The 27,201-nt window shown below is 47.9% G+C and overlaps 1 protein-coding gene across 1 annotated transcript in view; it reads right to left on the bottom strand.

Moving 5' to 3' along the window:
* MOV10L1 (Mov10 like RNA helicase 1) overlaps window positions 1-27,201 on the bottom strand; it is a gene marked incomplete at its 3' end in the record, with an annotated part of 461,653 nt that overhangs the window by 320,137 nt on the left and 114,315 nt on the right. Inside the window, exon 7 of the mRNA XM_082256834.1 lies at window positions 11,275-11,787. Coding sequence (XP_082112960.1) covers window positions 11,275-11,787 — 513 coding nt within the window. The remainder of the gene's footprint in view (window positions 1-11,274; window positions 11,788-27,201) is intronic.

Here is a 27,201-nt window from a genome sequence, read left to right as displayed (position 1 = left end):
TTTAGGAGGCTATTTCTTTTTTGACGGAAAGGCCTTCTTATCCGCCGTTCTGTCAAGAATTGCTTCCAATTCTGGCCCGAAAAGCAAGTCACCGGCAAAAGGTAAACCACAGAGTTTCACCTTAGAAGCTAAATCACCTGTCCAGGTTTTCAACCAGACCGCCCTCCTGGCAGAGTTTACGAGGGCTGCTGACCTGGCGGACATTTTGATAGACTCAGCTGAAGCATCGGCCATATATTTTACTGCCTTTAGGAGCAGCGGAAATGAATCCAGGAGGATCTTTCCTTGCTGTTCCAGCCTCCACATGCCCTTTAAGTTGTTCGAGCCAGCACTCAAGATTTCTGGCTACCACCGTGGAGGCCATGGCCGGCTTAAGGCTGGACGTAGAGGAGTCCCAAGCCTTTTTAAGGAGAGAATCTGCCCTTTTATCCATGGCGTCTTTCAGAACACCCATGTCTTCGAACGCCAAATCCGTGCGGCGAGACACCTGAGAAAAAGCAGCATCCACTCTGGGCTTCTTGTTCCATAGATGCGCCGTATCCTCTTCAAACGGAAATGCCCTTCTTAAGGATTTAGAGAAAAAAGGGGCCCTCTCTGGGTCCTTCCACTCTTTTTCAATAGATTCCATAAGGACCTTATGAACAGGAAAAACCCTGCGCTTTGTCTGTTTAAGGCCCTGGTACATTCTGTCATGAAGTGAAACTTGCACCTTTTCTTCTGCGATTTCTAACGTGGTGTAAATCGCTTTCAGCAAATCATCAACCTCTTCCAAAGTATCTGGAAGAACTAGCCACCTCTTCCTTCTCTTCCTCCTCTGAATCCCTGATGGAACAGAGAGCACTCTCCCCCTCATCTTCTGAATCACTTGACACTACAGACTTAGAAGTAGACGGCTGGGAAGATGTTCCACCCGTTTGTTGGGAATCTGAAAGAACTTGTGGCCTCCTGGATAACAGAGAACGAACTGAGGACAGGGTGTCTGAGTTCTTTGAATGAGGACATGAATTCATTATTCTGCTGACTAGACTCTTCCTTCACAAGGTCAGCAATACATGATTTACAAAGTGGCTTCACCCAGGAATCTCTGAGTGGATTCTTGCATGAAGGGCATTTCCTTGATGCCGGGGCTCTTGTCTTCACTGTGGCTTTAACCTAGTAAAGAAAAAGCCACCATGAATGCCCAATAACCACCAATAAAAGAAAACCACCACCTAGTGATTTCTTGCAAGGGAGAAAATCGTGACCCACACCAAAAAAGGATCAGAAGAAAGAGACTCCCATATGCATATGTATCCTGTTAGACTGGGAACAGTTACTCAGTCTACAGGGCAGGCTCCAAAGGAGGAAGGAAGAAAACCCCAAAATAAAAGCTCACACAGTAAAGAAAAAAGAGGCACCACTGCACCTCTCCTACCTGAGCTTGGCCGGCGCTAGCGGTGCCTGCTTCCACCGTCGCTGCAGACTTTTCCTCCATGTTGTTGAAAAGCGCAGCTTGCTGGCAGATCTCTCCATTTAAATACCGCTTCCTCCTCTGTGGACCGGAAGCGGAAGCGCCGACCTCGTGACCTGCCTCTGACCCCTGCGTGTATTGCGGTTGGAGCAGGTGCCGCCACGCCCCCATCGGAAGTCCCGTTCACCGGAAGTGACGCCGCGCGTCCCCGGGATCAGAGTCCGAAAGTGTGGGAGATTCAAATGCCAAAAGCGGCTCCCCGCCCGCCGACCGGCCGAAGCGCGGACCTCTGACACCCAGACCTGGATCCTCCGATGGGACTCAGCTCCCCTGAGCGAGCGAGGTAAGAGGCTCCGGAGCGTACCCCCTTTGAAACTCCAGGGAGGGGAGCTGGGATGGTCTCAAATGCATCAAAGCAAAAAATGGGCAATTACTCCTATTCTCCCCCTGGAGAGAGCGCAGCCCTTCCACACGGCTCCTGCAATGCTTCCACCATGGCGGAGGAAACACAAATGACTGAGGCATGGTGGAAGAGGAGGAGTTTTTATTTGCAGTGTTTCCTGTGGATTGGGTGGAGCTGCGCTCTCTCCAGGTGCTGTCCTGAAAGGCGATCTGAGAAAAACCCACACATTATATATATATATATATATATATATATATATATATATATATATATATATATATTAATTAGTCAGGTCCATAAATATTGGGACATCAACACAATTCTAAACTTTTTGGCTCTATACAACACAAGATGTGCTTTTTAACTGCAGACTTTCGGCTTTAATTTGAGGGTATTTACATCCAAATCAGGTGAAACTTGTAGGAATTACAACAGTTTGTATATGTGCCTGCCACTTTTTAAAGGGACCAAAAGTAATGGGTCAATTGGCTGCTCAGCTGTTCCATGGCCAGGTGTGTTTTATTCCCTCATTTTCCCACTTACAAGGAGTAGATAAAAGGTCCAGAGTTAATTGAAACTGCTATTTGCATTTGGAATCTGTTGCTGTCAACTCTCAATATGAGACCCAAAGAGCTGTCACTATCTGTGAAGCAAGCCATCATTAGGCTGAAAAAACAAAACAAACCCATCAGAGAGATAGCAAAAAACGGAATTTTTGTAAAATCTTACCTGTAAAATTCCTTTCTCTGAGTCCTCCGACAGTCGCCGCCTCTTCATATTCGTCACATATGGGGTATTAGACTTTGCTCCGAAGGAGTAGCTAGGCAACAGAATATGTTAACAATAAAGCTTTAACATATCCCACCCTCAAGGGGTGGTCCCCTCAGTCAATACCCTCCTACTTCCTGCAACCATATCTCAGTTTTAGTGGAATAGCAGTAGAGTATACAATCAAACCCCAAAAGAGGGGCGGGGGCGGCGACTGTCGGAGGACTCAGAGAAAGGAATTTTACAGGTAAGATTTTACAAAAATTCCGTTTTCTCTTACGTCCTCCGACAGTCGCCGCCTCTTCATATTCGTCACATATGGGGACGTCCCAAAGCAGTGCAAACATGAGGGGTGGGAAACGCATCCGCGCCGAAAGGCAACGCAGTCTCCGCATCAAAGAAGGAACCTTACCAAAGGAAGGAAACCAGCTGGGCAACAGCAAAAAACAAGTGCTCAACAGGAGCAACAACCCAGGAAAAGACAAAAAAACCAGGGGATACAAAACTTATCCCAACAGCCAGGAGTCCCCAACAAGGGACCCTAGGGAACAGCCGCACTAAGAACCTTGCGGCCAAAAGGAAGCATCCGCCGATGCCTGAACATCTACTTTGTAGAATTTTGTGAAAGTGTGCACGGTCGACCAAGTCGCCGCCTTACACACCTGGGCTACAGAAGCCCCATGACGACAGGCCCAAGACGTACTCAGAGATCTAGTAGAGTGCGCCTTCACAGGCACAGGGGGAACCTTCCCCTGCAAAGCATAGGCCTGTTCAATGGTCTGCCTGATCCATTTGGCGATGGTAGAGGCCGAAGCCGCCATGCCCTTCCGAGGACCCTCTGGAAGAACAAACAAGGAGTCCGTCTTTCGAAAAGACTCAGTCGATTTAAGGTAAACCCTTATCGCCCGAACAACATCCAGAGAGTGCAATCTCACCTCCTTTGGATGTTTAGGCTTCGTGCACAACGAAGGCAAGACAATATCCTCATTAAGATGGAATTCCGAAACTCGTTTCGGAAGAAAAGAAGGATTAGGTCGCAAGACCACCTTATCCAAATGAATAACCAGGTACGGAGACTTGCAGGACAAAGCCGCCAGCTCCGACACTCTGCGAGCCGAAGTGATCGCCACCAAAAAGGCGACCTTTTTGGACAACATAGACAACGAGATCTCCCTGATCTGTTCAAAAGGAGCACGTTGTAACACAGATAGAACGAGATTCAAGTCCCAAGGGGGCAGAGGATCCCGCCTCGGGGGAACCAGATGCCGCACACCCTGAACAAAGGTGCCAACCAATGGGTTGGAAGCCACGGGACGTTGAAACAGAACGGCCAGAGCAGACACCTGACCCTTTATCGTAGCCAGCGCCAAACGCTGATCAACACCCGTTTGAAGGAAAGACAGCACACGGGACACCGAGTACGTGCGGGGTGAAAACCCCCTGGACTCACACCAGGCAAAATAGGCCTTCCAAGTACGGTAATAAACCTTCCCCGAGGAAGATTTCCTTGCGTTGATCAAAGTATGAACGATCTCTGGAGAGAGACCCCTCTCCTTCAGGACCTCGGTCTCAACAGCCAGGCCGTCAAAGCCAGCGACCGTAAAGCAGGATGGTATATCGGTCCTTGAGACAGTAGATCGTCTCGAAGAGGCAGACGCCACGGGGCGTCGACCGCCAGATTCACGAGGTCTGCGTACCAGGACCGGCGAGGCCAGTCCGGTGCCACAAGAATCACCGTGTTGCGTTCCGAGTGTAACCTGCGAAGGAACCTGAACAGCAACTGAATGGGTGGAAACGCGTACATCAGCCTGTACTGATGCCACGGGGCCACTAACGCGTCCGACGCGTCTGCCCGAGGGTCGCGCGTCCTTGCCACGAACCTCTTCACCTTGTTGTTGAGGCGAGACGCGAACAGGTCCACATCTGGAAGACCCCACTTCGCGCACAACGTCTGGAAGACAGCCGGATGGAGAGACCATTCCCCCTGATCCAGGGTCTGGCGACTCAGATAGTCCGCCAGTCCGCCTGCCAGTTCTCCACTCCCGGAATGTGAACCGCCGTTATTGCCGGGACATGAGTCTCGGCCCAAGACAGAATGTCGGCCACTTCTCGAGCCGCTCGGCCACTCCTGGTGCCCCCTTGGTGGTTGATGTAGGCCACCGCCGTGGCATTGTCCGTCTGCACCCGAACCGGGCAACCCTGCAGCCGGTCCGTCCAGCGATGAAGACAGAGACTTATCGCACGCAATTCCAGAATGTTGATCGGAAGGGAAGACTCCCCCTCCGACCAAGTCCCCTGAGCGGACAGAACGCCCAGAACTCCACCCCAGCCCGACAGGCTGGCATCCGTGGTGATTACCGTCCACGAGATCGGACGAAACGACTTGCCCCCGGACACCAACGGGGACTGGAGCCACCACAGAAGGTTTTCCCTGGTGCGAAGACTCAACGAGATTTGAAGATCCAGAGATTGAGGTCGCCCGTCCCACCTGGACAGGATCTCCGCTTGGAGACCCCGCGTGTGAAACTGTGCGAAAGGAATCGCCTCGAAGGCCGAGACCATCAATCCCAGACATCTCATACACGTCCGCAGAGACGAGTTCGGAACGTCCCTGAGGGACCTGACTTCCTCCCGGAGAGTCCTGAGTTTGTCTTCCGGCAGGAAGACCTTCGCCTGCACCGAGTCCAGTATCATTCCCAGATAGGGGAGACGAACCGACGGACTCAGTGTCGACTTTGGAGAATTTATCGTCCAACCGAACTCCTGCAGAGTTTGCATCGTGACAGACAGGTCCTCCTCCAGACCCTGGCTGGTCGCAGACCGAACCAGAATGTCGTCCAGATACCCCAGGACAGAAACGCCCTGGGCCCTCAACAATGCCAGAACCGGTGCAAGCACCTTGGTGAAGACCCGCGGAGTCGAGGCGAGACCAAAGGGCAACGCCACGAACTGGTAGTGATCCTCCGCAATGGCAAATCGAAGGTACCTCTGATGACCCTCGAATATGGGGATGTGAAGGTACGCATCCTTCAAATCGATGGAGGCCATGAATTCCCCCGGAACCAGGGCAGCCACCACCGACCGCAGGGATTCCATGCGGAACTTGCGAACCCGCACAGAGCGGTTCAGAGCCTTCAAGTCCAGAATCGGACGAACCTTGCCCTCCTTTCTGGGCACGGTGAACAGATTGGAATAAAACCCCCGAAACCTGTCCCGATGAGGCACCGGAACCACCACTCCCTGAGCCCTCAGGTCCCGCACCGCCAGGTGCAGGTCCCGCAAGCGCTCTGGAGACAGTTGAAGATTTGAGGGAAAAAATCTGCTCTCCGGCCGAGAGAGAAACTCGATCTTGTAACCAGATCGAACGATTTCCAGAACCCATCTGTCCCGCACACGGGCCAACCAGGGCTGAAGAAAACCGAGCAAGCGTCCCCCCACCCCAAAACTGGGTGAGGGCGCCCCTTCAGGCCGAACTGTTATGGGCTGCAGGTCCGGATTGGCCGGACTTCTGTTTACCAGACCAGGGCTTCTTCTGAGAGCCTTGACCTTTGAACGGTTTGCCCTTGTAGTGCGGCCGAAAGGCACGAAAGGACCCCTGAGGGGGCCGAAAATTAGCATGCTTCTTCCCAGAAGCCCCCTTAGCCTTGGGGAAATGGGGCAAGAGAGTGCTCTTACCCCCGGTGATCCCCTTAATCAACACATCCAGGGACTCCCCAAAAAGGCGAGACCCATCATAAGGCAGATTGGCTAAGGTCTTACGTGAAGATTGGTCCACCGACCAACATTTTAACCAAACCAGGCGGCGAGACAACACCGCCACGCTGTGCACACGTGCAGCCAACGGAATCAGGTCCAGGTCCGCATCACGCAGATATGACACCCTGGTGGATCTGATCCATATCCAGGGTCGCCGGCGAGGCCGAGTCGGCCACTAGGACGCGCCTAAGAATCTGCGTCCAACTTGCGATCGCCTGGGCCGCCATGAGAGAAGCAAACAGAGCCTTAAGCATAGAACCCGTAACAGAATAAGTATGACGGGCAAGAGACTCCAGTCTCCTATCCGTGGCATCACGGAAAACAGGGGAACCCTCTGCAGGAAGCGCAGTGGCTTTGTTCAAAACCGCAATTGCATGATCCACTGGTGGAGGCACACACCACCTTTCATCAGTGGCAGGCGAAAAAGGATAACGCAGCTTGAATTTACTTGGTACCGCAAAAGGTTTGCGCAGATCGCGCCATTGATCCTTAACAGCGCGCTGAAAATCAGCATTGCAGGGAAAAACCTGCGGCGTCCTGCGTTTTCTCTGCGTCCCATAAGCCGCCAAGGCAGCGGGGGGACACACTTCGTCCTGCAAACGCAGCGTTTGCTTAATGGAAGCAATCAACTCATCCATGATTGCAAGCTCTTCAGGCGAGCCAGGGGGAGAATTATCAACCCCCTCAACTTCAGCCTCCACCTCAGACCCCACTAGATCAAGAGAGGAGCGGGACCCCGATAAGGAGGCCCCTGCCAGAACAGCCCCATCACCTTCACCCTCAGAATCAGAGGAAAGAGCAACTCTGGGCCTTTTAGTAGATTGAGCAGCCACCAGCATTTGCACCTGAGCAGCAAGGCCAGCCACAATAGTGGCTAAATCCCCCCCTGGGGGGGAAACAGCGGTCCCCTGGCTTTCCACCAATACTGTAGGAAATTTGCCCTCCTGAGAATCCATTGCCCCTGTAATGCCAGACAACCAAGGGTTAACTGCCCCTTTTAAGCAAGCGCGGCAAGCGCAGCCCACCGCACCACACTCAAGCACAATGAGACCCCCACAGGGAATATGCAAACTGAACACAGGCAATGGATAGCAAGAACAGAAGGATAAAACCTGAGGAGACCCTCGCCGCTGCTGCTGCCTCGATCGGTGTTCCTGGAAAGAGGAAGTGATGCTGCCAGGGCGCTCTATGTAAGCCTACAAGAAAATGGCCGCCATGCATGTAAACCATGCGGCCGGAGCGGGTGTAGGCAAAATGGCGTCGTTTGGCGCCGAATCCGCCGCTCCACAGTGCATTAAAACACACATTACATTCCAATATAAGAATACATGTCAGATCGCCGCAGCGATCGCTGTATATGCCCAAACGTGCCAAAAAAACATGCCCCACAGCACACAGCTTCTCACACTGACCAGTCTGACACACACAGTGTCATACAGCTCCCCCCCCCCCCCTTGCAGCCCACAGCATGCAGCCGAGAGATAGGGAGACAAGCAGTGTGAATAGAGGCAGGTTACACAGTCCCAGACTGACACCCCCCCAGACAGACAGGTCCCCACATAAATACACTTACCTCACATGGCGTGGGGGACCCGCACAGGCGAACAAGCCGCTGCACATGAGGCAGGGAGAGTCGCAATTCAAGACGCAGCCACCTCACCAATCATCCCTGCACCGAACAGGGATGGGTCGTTCACTATGCCAGGAGCGTTACCTGGCTGAACGCTCGATGGCAGACTGGGAAGCCACTGACCCACGACCTGCGACCAGGGGGATCAGCCCGAGACCCAGTCCGCATGATCCTCTTCGTCCGAAGAACTAACGCTGACAAAATAACAGCTAAATAAAGGTAGAGAGAAAAACTCAAACAAAATATTAAAATGAAGAAAGAGTCTGGGACAGAAAGTCCCAGCACAGAGAGAGCCAGCCACTCCTGACAAGCTAGACATTAAAACTGAGATATGGTTGCAGGAAGTAGGAGGGTATTGACTGAGGGGACCACCCCTTGAGGGTGGGATATGTTAAAGCTTTATTGTTAACATATTCTGTTGCCTAGCTACTCCTTCGGAGCAAAGTCTAATACCCCATATGTGACGAATATGAAGAGGCGGCGACTGTCGGAGGACTTAAGAGAAACATTAGGTGTGGCCAAATCAACTGTTTGGAACATCCTTAAAAAGAAAGAACGCACCGGTGACTCAGCAACACCAAAAGACCTGGAAGACCACGGAAAACAACTGTGGTGGATGACCGAAGAATTATTTCCCTGGTGAAGAAAACACCCTTCACAACAGTTGGCCAGATCAAGAACACTCTCCAGGAGGTAGGTGTATGTGTGTCAAAGTCAACAATCAAGAGAAGACTTCACCAGAGTGAATACAGAGGGTTCACCACAAGATGTAAACCATTGGTGAGCCTCAAAAACAGGAAGGCCAGATTAGAGTTTGCCACACAACATCTAAAAAAGCCTTCACAGTTCTGGAACAACATCCTATGGACAGATGAGACCAAGATCAACTTGTAACAGAGTGATGGTAGGAGAAGAGTATGGAGAAGGAATGGAACTGCTCATGATCCAAAGCATACCACCTCATCAGTGAAGCATGGTGATGGTAGTGTCATGGGGTGGGCATGTATGGCTGCCAATGGAACTGGTTCTCTTGTATTTATTGATAATGTGACTGCTGACAAAAGCAGCAGGATGAATTCTGAAGTGTTTCGGGCAATATTATTTGCTCATATTCAGCAAAATGCTTCAGAACTCATTGGACGGTGCTTCACAGTGCAGATGGACAATGACCCGAAGCATACCGCGAAAGAAACCAAAGAGGTTTTTAAGGGAAAGACGTGGAATGTTTTGGAATGGCCTAGTCAATCACCTGACCTGAATCCGATTGAGCATGCATTTCACTTGCTGAAGACAAAACTGAAGGGAAAATGCCCCAAGAACAAGCAGGAACTGAAGACAGTTGCAGTAGAGGCCTGGCAGAGCATCACCAGGGATGAAACCCAGCGTCTGGTGATGTCTATGCATTCCAGACTTCAGGCTGTAATTGACTGCAAAGGATTTGCAACCAAGTATTAAAAAGTGAAAGTTTGATTTATGATTGTTAATCTGTCCAATTACTTTTGGGAGGCACATATACAAACTGTTGTAATTCCTACACCGTTCACCTGATTTGGATGTAAATACCCTCAAATTAAAACAAAGTCTGTAGTTAAAGGACATCTTGTTTGTTTCATTTTAAATCCATGTGGTGGTGTATAGAGCCAAAAAGATTAGAATTGTGTTGATGTCCCAATATTTATGGACCGGATTATATATATATATATATATATATATATATATATATATATATATATATATATATATATATATATATATATATATATATATGTATGTATATGTTGCTGAAGAATATGTAAGCATGGTTTAAGGGCCATGCCTAATCCACATTCCGAAGAGTTGAAAGTTTAATCTGGATTTAGCTTTGCACAACAAACCCGAGTAGCTGATATCCTACATCATATAAGCATCTTTGAAGGTCATTGAAGCACGTTTCTAGTTCTAGTGCCAATTAGGGGACCTGTAATACTGTTTTAAGGTTTTTTTTTTTTTTAGTTGTGATGTATATGTGCCAAACCTGGGTTTGCCCAATATACTCTGTTTTGTACCTCAACTTTGAAACTTATGTAGCACCCTACAAGGTAGGTTCTAGGCAAAAGTATAGTGGGCCTTGGCTGCCTAACAGCAGGGACATAATTTTAAGCTGGGCTGTTATGTCTCCCAGGTGTGGCTGCTGAGAGGAGTCTCCCCACTGGCTCCTTGAGAGGATTCTCATTGGGCAGTGGAGGAAACCCAATCAGTGGCTCATTCAGGCCTGTATCTACCCCAGAAGGCAGATTTTGCTATAGAGGATTCTGGGAGCGGGTATAAGTTTGAGAGGAAGGCACGACGCAGCATCTTTGGAAGGAAGCAGAGTCCCAGGAGGGAGAGTACGGCTGTCTCTACTCCTGACAGAAAGATCGGGTGTCTCGGGTGGCTGCCTGAGAGTACAGAGAGCTGAGCTGCAGAGAGGATCCGGTGTACCGAGGACCAGCAGAGATAGAGGGGTTCAGTTCCAGGAAAGCATTCCAAGTTCGTGAGTACTGTGAATTGCCCCTGAGGGTCTGCCTAGTGTAGAGGGGACCACTCCGATGAAGGTCCCAGGGATCCAGGGGCCAGCTAGTGTAAAGGGGGTGCCTAGTCAGAGGACCCTGAAGTGTTAGAGGGGGTGCCTAGTCAGAGGACCCTGAAGTGTAAAGGGGTCGCCAGCAGTTGGGCCCTGAAGAGTTAAGTGTACAGCCTGCAGTGTACAGTGTAAGAGTTTCAGCAGCACAAGCAGTTACAAGGAGCTACCTCAGTCAGTGAAGGGCTAGAGGGAGCTATTCGCAGGACTTTTGAGCTAGACAGAGTGCCAAGAGTCAAGTGTTGCTACAGTCTTGGATCTTCTGAGTTGAAGTTTCAGCACAGTTCAGCAAAACAGTATTTTCAAGTGCCAGGAAGCATTGGTCAGCATTCAGCAGGCGTCAGGACAGCGCTAACAGGCATTTTTCTACAAAGTGTCCCAGTTAAACCTAGTTGAGCCAGAGGAGTATCCCACTCATTCCCTTCTCCCATCCCCATTACAAAATAAACAAAACCAAAGATGCCGGAATGGTCATTGTCTCAGCTCTCACACTTGGGTTTTCAACTTAAATGTGTTGGAAGTGTTCCCGGTAACAATGGCAGACCCATATCAGGCCCAATACCTGGAAATCCTGCTACACTGAATAAAAAGAATTTTCAAAAAAAGAGGTAAATAACGTTGGATCAAACTAGTGTCACAAATATATTCCACTAACAATGAATGCGTACCTTGCTTCACACACAATGGTGATCGACTTCTTCTCTCCAGGAAGAATCTCTAATGGCTCATTACAGTCAGACTGATGAGTTTCTGCATTCTTCAAATCCAAGTCCAAGTCATTGCTTCTAAAATGTCCATTGTATGTTCTGGTCTCTGCATGAACTTCTGGAGTGCCATTATACAAATCATTTACACGATGAGAGCACACTGCTGATAAAGGGTATGCAGGACCATGAAAGCATTTAGAATAAAAAGCAGGAGTTAAATAGGGCACACGATAAAAATGACCATTAAAGTGACTAGAAAACAAACTAGCAGATGGAGATACAGTCCCATCATTCTTAAGACTAGTTACAGCTTTTGTTTTTTTCCCCGATGTTAGTGAAGAATTTGATGACTGTAATGAAGCATCATTAAAACAGTCTGGCTTACAAGCATCCATTTCAAACTTGAACTTGTTTTCTTTTTCCAATCCTGCAGTGTTGCAAGCAACTAATGCATGACAACTGCTTCCTTTATTTCTGTAAAAAAACAAAACAAATTAAAATAAAACAACAAAACTATTCCCCTCCCAACAGCCTGGATATATTTTACAGAAAAACACACATGCAATTACATCTTTCCCTGGAAAGTCAATTGTCTCAGAATATCTCCCTCAAATGTTTTAAAACCAAGCACAAGGGAAAAAAAATCCTCCCCTTGCAGTGGGGATGTTGTGACAAAACAGTAAAACTGCTCCTTTAGGCCTAGTGGGCAGGAAAAACAGTCTGCACTGACCTATACCCTAGTGGCAGATTATTCTTCAGTGTCCTTATGTCCAACGCAGGGCTCTGCTATTACTGGAGAACTCAAAACGGTGAGATTAGGCAAATCTTTGGGTTCCCTTTTTTCATTTTGCAAGATGTAAAAAATAAATAAAATTTAACCATAAACGCAACGCTTGTTTACAACTGCAAGCTTTAACCCCTTCTACAGCAGCAATTTTTCACACACATAAAAATCTGCATTTTTTGTTCAAGAAATTACTTTAAACCCCCAAAAACTATATTTTCTGAAAGTAGAGGCTCTGGAGAATAAAATAGTGGCAGTTGAAGTTTTTTGTTGTACAGTATTTGCCCAGCTGTTTATCAAATGCACATATCCAGGAAAAAAATACACTAAAAAGAATTTTAGTGCAAAACAAATACAACCTACCTAATCCTTTGATAAAATATACAAGATGGGGCTGTGTTGAGTAAATAAACATGTTGAGCCTTAAAATTGAGCATGTATGTAAATTCTTAAAAAACGATGGTACCCAAAATTCTCCATAGATTAAGCTTTAAAGGCCTCTCAGTTTAAAAGCATAGTTCACCTTTACAAAAATCCTGCCTTTGCAGGTTCGAGATGTTTCTAGATTAAAACAAACTGTGCAGCTCTGAACAAAGATGAATAATACCCTAGCTATAGGTGTAGACCATTTTACATAACTCCTGAAGCCTGACTAGAATACTCCCAGAACATTGCTAAGTACTTCCAGGACGTTGCTAAGTGAGGCCTAGTCATCGCTGCCCACCTCCACCATCACAGGAGTGAGCTCTTTCTCTGATTCAAACCCCCTCACATATTCTTTCTCTCCCCTGATGCAGTAGCTCTGAGCTCAGCATTTGGCAATTCACTCCGGTGATATTGGAGGTGAGCAGTGATAACTAGGTCTCTGTCACGGTTCTCGCCATGGCAGACAGCCAGGCGTGGTCGCCGTTAAGTACCTGACATGGGATTTGAACCTGTGTACTTTGACATTCTGTCCGGTTATCCTACCTCTGAGCCACACTTCAGCTCATATGGATCCTGTTTTGTTAATCTGGTATTGCCTGCAGCACTAGGGGGCTGGACTTCACCTGAGTATACTCCTGTCTCTCATTGTCCACCTGAAGCTAATTGCTCAATTAAGCAAGCTATAAAACACTTCATTGCTGATCTTTGTTCCTGTTTGACAGACTTTGTTACTGATCATTGTTCCTGTTTGACAGACTGTTCCTGTTTCCTAAGCGTGTGTTCCAGACTGACCCCGGCTTCCATCCTTACCTTCGCTCCTTGTTGTTCCTGCGATCCTTATAAGGACTTGTGTCATCCAGTGACTAGTTATTCCTGGACTTCCCTTCCCATTGTATTCCTGCCGGTCCTGCCTATTGGAGCACCGTCCCTGCCAACCCCCCGTGCACAGATACACAGCTCAGGTGGCTTTCTTACCTGGTCACCTTGGACTGTGGATATCTGCAAGGGTGAGCGTACATCTCTACGTTACAGACTCCGACAAATGTAAGCCCCGTGACATAATGAACTGACCATATGGAGTCCGCAGAGTTGTGCAAGCAGCTCACCCAGCAGGTTTCCAGCCTGGCCTAGACTGTGTCTGAGTTGCAGCAAGAAGTACTGATACTTAAAGGCGCAGTACAACCAGCCCTGGAACCTGCACATCCAGAACCCTATGTCTTGTTACCTGACAGATTTGAAGGTTCCCGTTCCTCATGTACAACCTTCCGGATGGATTGTGAGCTCCTGTTTGTCCTTAAGCCCAGGACCTATTACAGTGTCTTTATCAAGGTTCATTCTGCTATTAATCTGCTTTCCGGAAGGATGAAGACATGGGCATACCAGAAGCTGCAGGAGAAAAGTCCTATCTTGGACAATTGGGAGTCACTTATAACTGCCATGGACTCTCGGTGTCTTCCCTCTCAGAAAGCTACTTCCAAGCCTGCTCCAGGTTCCCGCAGACCCCGGGTACCTAGAGCAAAAGGAAACCCATACGAATATGATGACTCTGCCTGGTCACGGTACAAGCCAGCCTTGTCACCCTGACACTACTCCAATATGCCTTGATCCTCCAGAGGTTAACCACTTTACCACTAGAGCATTTTGTTGTCTTACGTCTGGGCCACTTTTTGCGATTCGGCGCTGTGCGACTTTAACTGACAATGTACCCAAAAAATTTACGTCCTTTTTTCCCCACAAACAGAGATTTCTTTTGGTGGTGTTTGATCACCTGTGCGATTTTTACTTTTTGCGCTATAAACAAAAAAAGAGCATTTATTTTGAAAAAATAATATTTTTAACATTTTTTTATATGAAATTCCCCCCAAAAAAGATGTAATAACCAATTTTTTTTAAAATTTTTGGCCAATTTGTTTTCTGCTACCCATGTTTGGTAAAAAAAAATCGCAATAAGCGTATTTTGATTGGTTTGCGCAAAAGTTATTGCGTTTACTAACTAAGGGAAAGATTTATGTCATTTTTGGTGTTTTTTTTTTTTTTTAACGAGTAATGACGGCGATCTGCGATTTTTTTTTTTGCAGGACTGCGACATTGCGGCGGACAGATCGGACCCTTGACTGACATTTTTGACACTTTTGGGGGTACCAGTGACATTACTGCAGTAATCAGTGCTATAAATATGCACTGTTACTGTAAAAATGACACTGGCAGGGAAGGGGTTAATTTTATTGGAGAGGGAGGGGTTAATGTATGCCTGGTGCTTACTGACGTGTGGGGGGGGGGGGAGGTGACTGTGTGAGCCAGGGACAGATCGGATGTTCAGCTATGCTGAACACTCCGATCTGTCATTTAGGAGATCCGCCCGCTCTGTTTACACAGGCGGGCGGATCTCCAAACTGGATTCCCCGACGATCGGGGCAGAGCAGCGGCGATCGCCGCCGCTCCTCCCCTGGCCCGACTCCCGCTGTGAATGAAAACAGCAGGAGCGCGCCTCCGGCGGCGCGCGAGCGCCGCCTACAGGGGAGGAGTCTAGCGACGTAGGTCTACGTCGCTAGACGATAACGAGCCACTGTGCCGCAGTAGCAGCACAGTGGCTAGTGGGGAAGTGGTTAAAGAGGAGCCCATGGAGATTTGCGCCGTGCGCACCAGGCTGTCTTTCAAAGAAAGAGACCGTAGGAGAAACAGTGGCCTTTGTTTCTATTGTGGAGAGAGGGGACATTTTATCACATTTTGCCCAATTCGTCCATCCAGGCCTAAGGCTTTCACAGTGGATACCATGCAGATCCATCCTGTCTTCTCAGAAAAACAGACTGGAAACTGCAAAGGTTGCTGCCAGCCCTGTCCCCGTTCTGTGTCTGAAAAGGGCACCCAGACTATGGCAAGCGTTGAAACCAATACCCCCGTGGAAGTCCCTCCTCCAGCTCCAGTAACGTCTGTACCTCTTTCCAAAGAAACTCCTGTTCTAGTAAGCACCTTCATTACTTCCTGCCCTGACAACGAAGTTCTTTCACCTGACTGCACATATGCTTCTAATGGCACTGTGGTACGTAAGGAGGACCTGAAGTTGTTTGAGGAAGTATTAATAGCTGCGAATGCCTATCCTGTAAAATACCTCTGCAAATAACCTGTTCCTGTCCGGAGGGTGTCTTTAAAAGGGGGGGTACTGTCCCGGTTCTCGCCATGGCTTACAGACAGCCAGGCGTGGTCATCGTTAAGTACCTGACATGGGATTTGAACCTGTGTACTTTGACATTCTGTCCTGTTATCCTACCTCTGAGCCACATTTCAGCTCATATGGATCCTTTCTTGTTAATCTGGTATTGCCTGCAGCACTAGGGGGCTGGACTTCACCTGAGTATACTCCTATCTCTCATTGTCCACCTGAAGCCAATTGCTCAATTAAGCAAGCTATAAAACACTGCCTCTCACTTAGAGCATTGTCAGTTCATTGCTGATCTTTGTTCCTGTTTGACAGACTTTGTTCCTGTTTCCTAAGCGTGTGTTCCAGACTCACCCCGGCTTCCATTCTTACCTTCGCTCCTTCTTGTTCCTGCGATCCTTATCCGGACTCGTGTCATCCAGTGACTAGTTATTCCTGGACTTCCCTTCCCATTGTATTCCTGCCTATTGAAGCCCCGTCCCTGCCAAGCCCCGGTGCACAGATTCACAGCTCAGGTGGCTTTCTTACCTGGTCACCTTGGACTGTGGATATCTGCACGGGTGAGCGTACATCTCTGCGTTACAGACTCCGACAAAGGTAAGCCCCGTGACAGTCTCTCTTAGCAAAGCCCTGGGAGTACTTTGCAATGTCCTGGAAGCTTTTCAGTCAGGCTTCTTAAAGGTATGTAAATGGCCCTGATCTATAGCAAGGGCTTTTTTCAACTTTAGTCAGAGCTGCACAGTTTGTTTTTATCTACAGTAGCCCCTAAACTTCATAGGCAGTTTTGTGGTAAAGGCGAACTATCCCTTTAGCGTTAACCGTGAATTATGGCTCTAGAATTATTGCTCTTATTTTGAGGTTTGCGTTGATATCTCACATGTGATGCAATTTAGGTTTACTCATGTGCCTTATACTGGCATTTGTACAGGGGTGCTTATAATCTTTTTTTTTTTTTTTTTTCTGAACCCTTTTTTTTCGTCTATAAAGTGTCACTAAAGGCAAACTTAAGTGGCGAGAGATTAGAACACCTGTATTTTTCCGGTTTACCATTATCAAATGTAAAAGTAAAAGAAAATCCCAAATTTTGGGTTGACATCAGAACATGAAAAGAGGGGAAATCTTCCAATTGGGATACTAGTTCTGGTGACACCCCAGCATTCCCTCATGTTGCAAAGATTTCCTTTCACTTCCTAATTTGGCTATGGGGCAGGATTTAAAGTGAAAGATCATATCATATGGTTTTGTTCAGGTTTTCTAGGTAGGAATAAATGTTAAACTAGGTTTCGGCGGTGTAATGGAGACAAAATACTATCTTGACAAATGCTTAAAGAAGAACTCCGGGATAGGGAAACAATCCCCCATTGGTACACCCCCTACACAAAACACTAAACAGTTAAAACATTTGTGAAAGTCCTTACTATTTAGGAGAAAAGTCTAACTGGATCTCCAGACCCAAGTCCCAGATTACACTATAGCTATGACAAACATTGCATGTGATTCGGAGCGCACTGCTCTTAAAATCATATGCGATGTCTGTGCGATGCGAATTCAGCCATACAGATTGTATGGCAGGATTCGGACAGAACATTCACAGGACCCTTTTCTGGGTCCACAGCAGAATCGGATTGCATGGTAGTGCAGACATGAATCGGATCGCATTGGTGTGAACCCTGCAAATCCACATCTGGTTCCCGTCTCAAATCACAGGCAGTTCACACTGAGATTTGCGAACTGATCTGGGGATGTAATTAACTTTGTATTGACACCCCCTGCGATTCTCATTTGGCAGTGTGAACTGAGATTTAAATGCGATGCAGGAACCCGATGTTGACTTGCAGGGTTTCCGCATCTCATATGTGAACCGGGCACTTAACCCTATTGAGCATCTGTGGGGCATCCTCAAAAGGAAGGTGAAGGAGCGCAAAGTCTCTAAAATCCACCAGCTCCACGATGTCGTCATGGAGGAGTGGACGAGGACTCCAGTGGCAACCTGTGAAGCTCTGGTGAACACCATGCCCAAGAGGGTTAAGGCAGTGCTGGAAAAGAACGTTGACCACACAAAATATTGATACTTTGGGCCCAATTTGGACATTTTCACTTAGGAGGTGTACTCACTTTTTTTTGCCAGCGGTTTAGACATTAATGGTTGTGTTGAGTTATTTTGAGGGGACAGCAAATTTACACTGTTATACAAGCTGTACACTCACTACTTTACATTGTGGCAAAGTCTAATTTCTTCAGTGTCGCCACATGAAAAGATATATCTATCTATATCTAATGCTCAGAATAAATGAGTACACCCCAACAGATTTGCCAAAAAGCCTTTACTTTCCTATCAGATGCAACATTTTCTATGGGACACTATACTACACAATACTCCCACAAATGGGGGGCCATTGATTGCCTCCAAGATTTGGTAATTTGCCCAAACAAAAAACTGGATTTTTGTCTTACCGTAAAATCCATTTCTCTGAGGATCACTGACAGACACAGTTTCAAGTCTTTAGACAATTGGGCTTATGCTCTTGCTCTCTAGGAGTAGGACTAGACGGAAACCTTTTTGGTTATGCCCCTGGGACAGTCCCAGACGGTATACCATCACTTCCTGCTGTAGGACCCAAGTTTGTAACAAGCAGTGTCGGAAGAACAAATAACTCATCCCCAAAAGAGGGGCGGGTGCTGTGTCTGTCAGTGAACATCAGAGAAAAGATTTTATGGTAGGAAAAAAATCCAGTTTTCTTTTTCGTTCACTGGCACAGCTTCTATTCTTCAGGCCATTGGGATGTCCCAAAGCAGTGCAACATGAGGGGTGGCAAAAAAAAAAAAAAAAACGCAGAATTCCCAACAAGGCTAAACATAGCCAACCAGATAACAACAACAGGAGCTCAACTAAGAACAACTGGACCTCACCACCAGAAAAAATTTTCAACCTCAAGAAGCGGAAGCCTCCGCAACCGCAGACTGCAAAACTTTGCAGTCAAATGCTGCATCCGAAGATTCAAGTACATCCAACTTCTAAAATGTTGTGAATGTGTGTACAGATGACCACGTAGCCGTCTTGCACACCTGAACCACTGACGCCTGATGACGGAAGGCCCAGGAGGCACTATGCGCCCCCGTAGAATGAGATTTAACAGGGAAAGGAGGAACCTGACCCTTAATGGAGTAGGCCTGCACCACTATCTGCCTAAACCACTTGGAAATGGTTGCAGAAGATGGAAGGCCCCTTACGAGGTCCATCTGTAAGAACAAAGAATCGGATTTCCTAATCGGTTCAGTTACCACCAGGTAAGCCCAAATCGCTCTTACCACATCTAAGGAATGTAAGGCAATTTCCTTAGGATGTTTAGGCTCAGGACATAAAGATGGTAGCCTTTATGTCCTCATTCAAATGAAACCACAAGACAACCTTAGGAAGGAACGCCTGACAGGGTTGTCACACCTCTTTGTCCCTATGAATCACCAAGTTAGGAGACCAACAGGACAACACAGCCAACTCCGACAGGCGACTTGCGGAAGTAATAGCCACAAAGAAAGCCACCTTCTACAACAGAGTGAGCAGAGGAATTTCTCAAATATTTTCAAAGGTAGGCCTTTGAAGCACTGACGGAATCAAATTAAAGAGGAAGTAAACTCAGCCAAAAAAATGAGGGAAAAAAAAAAAAAAACCTGTAAAGACATAATGAGCTATGCGATGCATATTAGCTCATTATGAAGTACTTACCTTAAAACGAAGCCCCCGCAGTGCCACCCGCTCAGCGACAGGGCGGCCGACATGTTCGGCCGTCCTGCTTCCTGGTTCGCGACCTCCGGCCATCTGAGTGGCCGGAGGCATGATTACATCACTCCCGCGCGGGAGCCTGCGTTCACGGCCCTGCGTTCACGGCACAGGGCTCTGAAGGAACGGCACAGGTGGCCGTTCCTTCAGAGCGCATGCGCCGATGACGTCATCGGCTGCATGCACTGTAAATATCTCCTAAACGGTGCACGTTTAGGAGATATTTATAGCACCTATAGGTAAGCCTTAATATAGGCTTACCTATAGGTTAAAGTCTTTAAAGTGGGATTACAACCACTTTAAGATCCCACGGAGGTACCAGGGATCGCACCGGAGGAGCCAGATGGAGAACTCCCTGCACAAAAATGTGAGCTTAGGACTTCGCTGCCAACTGACTTTGGAAAACAATAGCCAAAGAGGAAATCTGGCCCTTGATGGTGCCCAGAGCCAAACGTTGATCTACACCCAATTTTAGAAACTCCAAAAGGTGAGACACAGAAAAGGAAAAAGGAGAAAGGAGAAGGGAGAACCCCCCCCGCGACTCACACCAAGTAATGTACACCTTCCAAACTGGATGATAAACCTTCCTGGAAGTAGATTTCCTAGCCTTCAACCACGTAGGAATCACCGACTCAGACAGCCCTCTGTCTTTAAGCACCTGGCTTTCAATAGCCACGCCGTTAAAGCCATCGACCGTAAAACAGGGTGCAAGGTTGTTCCCTGAGACAGAAGATCTTTCCTGAGAAGAAGTTTCCAAGGGACATCTGCTACCAGCCTTACCAGGCCTGTGTACCAGGACTGGCGAGGCCAGTTTGGTGCCACCAGAATGATTGGAATTTCTGCTATCTCGATTCTGCGTAGCCGTCTCGACAGAAGTTGAATTGGAAGGAAAGGCATAAATCAGACGATACTGACACCAAGAACCAGCAGAGCATCTGCGGCGTCGGCCAAAGGATGCCGAGACCTTCACATGAACCTTTGCACCTTTTGAACCAAGACACAGTTGATGAAATACCTGAAGGTGAAGAGAACAGTCTCCCGGATTCAACGTCTGCTGAATTAGTCCGCTTGCCAATTCTCTACCCCTGGAATGTGCACAGCAGAGAGGGCTAGAACATATTCTACCCACCTCAAGATGCCAGCCACTTCCCGGGCTGCCAGGCACTATTTGTGCCCCCTTGATGATTGACATATGCCACAGCCGTGGCATTGTCTGATTGTATCTGCACAGGGCGTCCCTGCAGACGATCTGCCAATTGAGAACGCCAGAATTTCCAGGATGTTTATCAGCAACCTGGACTCCTCCTGAATCAACACACCTTGGGCTGAACACACTCACAAGAAACCTCCCCATCCAGACAGACTAGCATCCATGGTGATTACAGTCCAATACAGGGGAAGAAAAGATTTTCCCAGACGTAGGGCCGGGGAAGGAGCCACCATAGGAGAGACTCCCTCAAACGCCAACTCAACAAAATCAGATTGTCCAATGACATATGACTTTGCAAAAGTCTGGTGAGGAACTGCGCAAACTGAACTGCCTCGAAGGTGGAGACCATTAGCACTTGCATGCAAGTCCTGAATCCCTGAAAGAAGGGACCTCTTGTACGACGAGATTCCTTGCCGTTCGCAGCCTGTGGAAGCAAAGTACTCTTGACTTTTATAAGGCCCTTAATGATCTCTTCCATAGAGGCACCGAACAAACGGTCACCTACAAAGGGAAGATCAGTCAGTACCTTTTTAGAAGCCTGGTGAGCTGACCAGTACTTGTACCAGATCATGTGGCAAAGGATCACTGCTGTAACAGAAACCCTGCTGGCCAGGGGGACCGCATCCAGGGATGTATCACAAATATACTGTAACCCTTGGATCAACTGATCCATCAGCTCAGAAGGATGTTGACTCCCCTCCAGATCCTGGCGCAAAATCTTAGCCCATTTCGTTAAGGTCTGGGATACCAAGGTGATGGCAAATACCAGTCTTAAAAATGGAACCAGCTACAGTGAAAAGGTACTTGCAGAACACGCACATTTATGCAAGTGAGACGTGGCATCCATGTGTACGCCAATTGCGTTAGAACACGCCCTCCATGAGGCGTACGCCTGTATTTAAAGGCGATGATTCCTGCGCGTGCGCAAATAGACCTACGCCATAGACACGCGATCAAGGCAGAGACAAACATGCGGACGCTTATGTGCCAGGGCGAACACAACAAATAGGGTGAGAGCAGCTTAGGCTGAATCTTGTTTGTCAGTACTGATACTATTGAGGTGATCAGCTCAGGGTACAACACACTGTGAAACAATAGGCAAATAAATATTTAAATCAAGCTTTGCAACAATCCCATAACAGCCTCAACAAGATGTAACTTGTAAGCATAACATCCAGTCTCATGGAGGAATACATATGACACATGGTCTCTTATTTTTTAAAAGGAACAGTGCATAAAATATTTACAATTTGCAATTATGCCAGCAATTTTTAAGTTTAAGGTTTGCTGAATAAGTAAATATTTTTGGACTCACCAGTCCTGTTTTGAAAACAGGAATCCAATCTTCACCCATCACGGCGAGCTTTGTCTTGGCAACCTTCAAGGATTGGGTCCCCTATACAAGAGGGGCCATGGCCTTGGACCCATAGAGCATCCTGCACGGAGAGCCTTTGGGGTTAGGTATTGCCAAAGGTTCGGATCCCAGGGTCCAGCGCCTAAAAAGGACAGCATTACAGGCAAAACCACGACAGCATTACAGGCAAAACCACGTATCTGCTTCCCGAGGCTCAGGTACCATCTTTTTAGTCCATTGACTGCTTAGGATTGACTGATAGCTTAACCCCTTAGATTCAATGATCGGGGGAAATAGCATAATCTTCTGTCTTCTTTTGAAGAGAAAATAAGAAAAATGTGGAGAGACTCTCCACAGTGACATCACCTTAGACACTGGCGAAAAATTGAGGTACTTCCTGTGTGGGAGGGGTTATATAGGGGGGGCATCAATTCTGATTGGTTGCCGATGTCCTTCACCTAAAGGTGGCTATATAATCCATATGTTATGGTTTATGGCTGTGTCCTGTGATGTACAAAAAAGGAAATGGGATTTTTGACTTAACATAAAATCCATTTCCCTGTTCATTGACGGACACAGCTCCTGATTCTTCTTAACCATTGGGTTATACTGCCCCCTACAGGAGGACACTAGGCACGAAAAAGCTTGACTGGGCAGTCACAGGGGGTATACACCCATTCTCAGTTTTAGGCACTCAGTTTTGTTACAAGCAGTGTCAGAAGAGAGCCAACTCCACAGAGGGGAGAGGGTGATGTGTCCGTCAATGAACATCAGAGAAATTGATTTTTAAGTCAAAATCCCATTTTCTCTTTTGTTCATTGACGGACACAGCTCCTGATTCTCCTTAAGCATTGGGACGTCCCAAAGCAGTGTTAAACATGAGGGGTGGGAAAACATCAGAAAATGATTCCCAGGGATAACCATAGCCAATTAGGTAACAGAGCTCAACCATAAACAACTGGAGCTCACCTGAAAAACAATACACCCTCAAGGGTCCTCCAAACAGCAGCCAGCAAAAACTTTGCAGCCAAAAGAAGCATCCGCAGGTGGAAACACAGCCACTTTACAAAAAAAACGTTGTAAAAGCGTGCACTGACGACCAGGTGGCCGTCTTGCAAACCTGCATCACTGACGCTTGAAGACAGAAAGCCCAGGAGACACAAAGCACCCTAGTAGAGTGTGCCTAAACAGGGAAAGGAGGAACTTGATCCCTGATGCAATAGGCCTGTACCACCGTCTGATCCATTTGGAACTGGTTGCAGAAGAAGCAGACAACCCTTTGTGAGGTCCATCCGTGAGCGCAAATAGAGAGTCTGACTTCCTAAAAGACTCCGTAGCTGCCAGGCACACCCGGGCCACATCCAAGACACGCAAGGCAATTTTCTTCAGATGATTAGACCTGGGACACAGGGAAGGCAACACAATGTCTTCATTCAAATGATAGTCAGAGACCACCTTTGGAAGGAATGACGGACGGAGGCAAAGCACCACCTTATCCTTGTGAAGCACCATACGGTGAACGACAGGATAACGCCGTCAGTTCCGGCACCCTGCATGCAGAGGTGAAAGCAACCAAAGCAGGCCACCTTCTGGGGCAATGTAAGCAGGGAAACCTCCTGACTATTTTCAAAGAGAAGCTTCAGTAGAGTTGAAAGCAAAACATTGAGATTCCATGGCAGCAACAGGCACCAGGGAGTGTGTGGCCAAAGGTCATTGGAAAAAGACCGTCAAAACCCGATACCTGGCCCTTGATGGTACTCAAGGCCAATTTTTGTTCAACCCCCCCCCCTTGAAGGAAGATTAAGATCCGGTCCACCAAGAAACCGCAAGGATGAACCTTAAGAGAATCACACCACACAATGTACGTCTTCCACGTACCATAGTAGATTTTCCCTAGAGGCAGATTTCCTGCCTTTTAACAGCGTAGGAATCACAGATTCAAACCAACCTCCACCATTCTGCACCTGGTGTTCAACAGCCAAGCCGCTAAAGCCAGCGACTGTAAAGCAGGATGGAAGATTGGTCCTTGGGACAGCAGATCCTCCCTGAGAGGAAGTCCCCAAGGAGCATCGGTGACCAGCCGTACCAGATCGGCATACCAAAACTGGCGAGGCCAGTCTGGAGCCACTAGAATGACCGAAATCCCTTCTGCCTGAATCCTGCACAGGAGTCGTAGCAGAGGTTTGAGAGGGCTGGAATTAGTCAGCCCACCTTAGAATGCTGGCTACTTACCGAGCCGCCAGGACACTTCTTGTGCCCCCTTGGTGATTGACAGACCACGGCCTTGGCATTGTCCAAATTAATTTGTACCGGACACCCCTGAAGACAATTGTCCAATGAGTCAAAGTCGGATCGCTCAGAGCTCCAGTATCCAGTACACTAATCGGCAATCTAGGCTCTGCCAGAGTCCAGACCCCCTGAGCACGTCTTTGCTGAGGACAACTCCCCACCTGGACAGGCTGGCATCTGTGGAGACAACCGTCCAGTACAGGAGAAGGATTTTCCCTGTCAAAGTGCGAGTGAAGTCACCTCTAGAGACTGTGGATCCTTGACACATTTCACCAGAATCTCTTTAGCAGAGATCTTATGTGGAACTGTGCTAAAAGACCACCTCGGGGTGGACACCATCAGGCCCAGCTTGCGCATGCAAGCCCGGAGGGATGACCGTCTGCTGAACAGAAGCTGAATTGCCTCCTGCAGTGTCTGGAGTTTTTCCCGAAGAAACACTCTGGCTGAGGCAGAGTTCAGAGAAAGACCCACAGTGACTGAAATTTTAGAGGGGCTTGGGGGGGGAAGGGAGGGGAATCCGGGGGTCTGACCATCCCAGGGAGGGGCCCACATCCACCCCAAAACCCTCAAGGGGTAGTTGGGGGACAGCTACTTACCACACCAGGTAAGAACAGGGTGGGCACCGCTTCGGACAAGACTCCACTCAAACTAGCTGGACTGGAGGGACCCTATGGATCTATATTATCCAGTTCGTCGCCCAATCCGGCACTTGATTGTAGTTGTATCAGGAACAAAAAAAATTAGGAAAAGAATTCTATTTAAAATGAAAAAAAAATTGCCAGGACAAGAAATCCCAGCAAGGAACTAGGTCCTTAACTCCTGACTAGGCAAAAAAAAAAAAAAAACTGAGTGCCTATAGCTGAGAGTGGGTGTATACCCCCTTGAACTGCCCATTGGTGTAGTCAAGATTATTCCAACTTAGCGTCCTACTCCTGTAGGGAGCACTATAACCCAATAGTTAAGAAGAATCAGGAGCTGTGTCCGCCAATGAACAAAAGAGAAAACTGGATTTTTGTCTTAACGTAAAATCCTTTTCTCTGAGGTTCACTGACGGACACAGCTCCATGTCTTCAGACCGTTGGGCTTTATGCTGCTCTCTCTTCAGGAGTAGGACTAGGCGGAAACCTTTTAGGTTATGCCCCTGGGGCAGTCCCAGAAAGTATACCATCACTTCCTGCTATAGAACTCAAGTTTGCAACAAGCAGTGTCAGAACAACATATAACACAACCCAACAGAGGGACGGGTGCTGTGTCCATCAGTGAACCTCAGAGAAAGATTTTACTGTAAGACAAAAATCCAGTTCTCTTTCGTTTACTGACGGACACAGCGCCATGTCTTCAGACCATTGGGATGTCCCAAAGCAGAGTCAATATAAGGGGTGGGAAAAAACACAGCAACACGCAGAATTCACAACCAGGCTAAACATAGTCAACCAGGTAAAAACAGGAGCTCAACTACAACAGGCGCTTACCACTAGGAAAAAATTACACCGTGAAGAAGCCGAAGCCTCTGCAACTGCAAAACTTTGCAGCCAAATGCTGCATCCGAAGATGCAAGTATATCCACCTAATAAAACTTTGCGAATGTGTGTACAGACGACCACGTAGCCGCCTTGCACACCTGATGACGGAAGGCCCAGGAGGCACTAAGCGCCCTCATAGGATGCGCTTTAACAGGGAAAGGAGGAACCTGACCCTTAATGGAGTAGGCTTGCACCACCGTCTGCCTGATCACTTGGAAATGGTCGCAGCAGACGCGGCCTGTCCCTTACGAGGTCCATCCTCGTAAGGGACAGGCCGCAATTAGGATTTTTGAATCAGTTCAGTCACCACCAGGTACACACGAATAGCCCTTACCACATCCAACGGATGGAAGGCAATTTCCTTAGGATGTTTCAGCTCAGGACAAGGGGACCGCAACACAATATCTTCAGTCAAATGAATCCCCCAGACAACCTTAGGAAGGAACACCTGACAGGATCGCAAAACCACTTTGTCCCTATAAATCACCAGGTAAAGTGACCGATAGGACAAAGCAGCCATCTCCAACACCCAAACTGCGGAAGTAATAGCTACCAAGAAAGCCACCTTCTGTGACAGAGTGAGTAGAGGAAGTTCTTGAATATTTTCAAAAGGAGGCTTTTGAAGCATCGACAGAACCAAATTGAGATCCCACGGAGGTACCAGGGATCGCACCAGAGGAGCCAGATGGCAAACTCCCTGCACAAAAGTGTGAACCAGAGACTTCGCCGCCAACGGCCTTTGGAAAAATATATGCCAATACCGGTGCTAGTATCTTGGTAAACACTCTGGGAGCAGAGGCGAGACCAAAAAGAGTAAGGCCATAAATTGATAATACTCCTCTGCTACCGCAAAGCGAAAAAACCGCTGGTGTCCAACATAGAGATGTGTAGATATGCGTCCTTGATATCTATGAAGGCTAAGAAATCTCTCTGATGCAGAGACGCTACTACCGTGCAGATGGAACCCATCCGAAACCTCTTTACCCGCACAAAGCAGTTCAGGGCTTTGCGAACCAGGATGGGACGCACCTTGCCTTCTTTTCTGGGCACGGTGAATAGGTTTGACTAACACCCCTGAAAACGTTCCTGAGAGGGAACTGGCACAATCACTCCCTGTGACAACAAGTTGTGTACCGCCTCTCGCAAGTCCCTTAACCGGACTGGGGATAATTGAAGCGAGCTGGGGATAATTGAAAACGAGCCCGGAATTCGACCTTGTATCCAAGTCTGATCAGTTTGTGAACTAATTTGTCCTGAATCAAGGAGGTCCAGGGTTCCTGAAAGACGCCCCCCCATCCCAGACTCGGGTGAGGGAGAGCCCCTTCATGCAACCGAGGACTTGTCTGCAGGTCCAGATTGCCGGGACT

This window comes from Pelophylax lessonae, assembly GCF_965119305.1.
Source record: "Pelophylax lessonae genome assembly, chromosome: 4".
NCBI classification, from domain to species: domain Eukaryota; kingdom Metazoa; phylum Chordata; class Amphibia; order Anura; family Ranidae; genus Pelophylax; species Pelophylax lessonae.
Note: the sequence above shows the minus strand (reverse complement) of the source record. Positions and strands in the feature narration are given on the sequence as shown.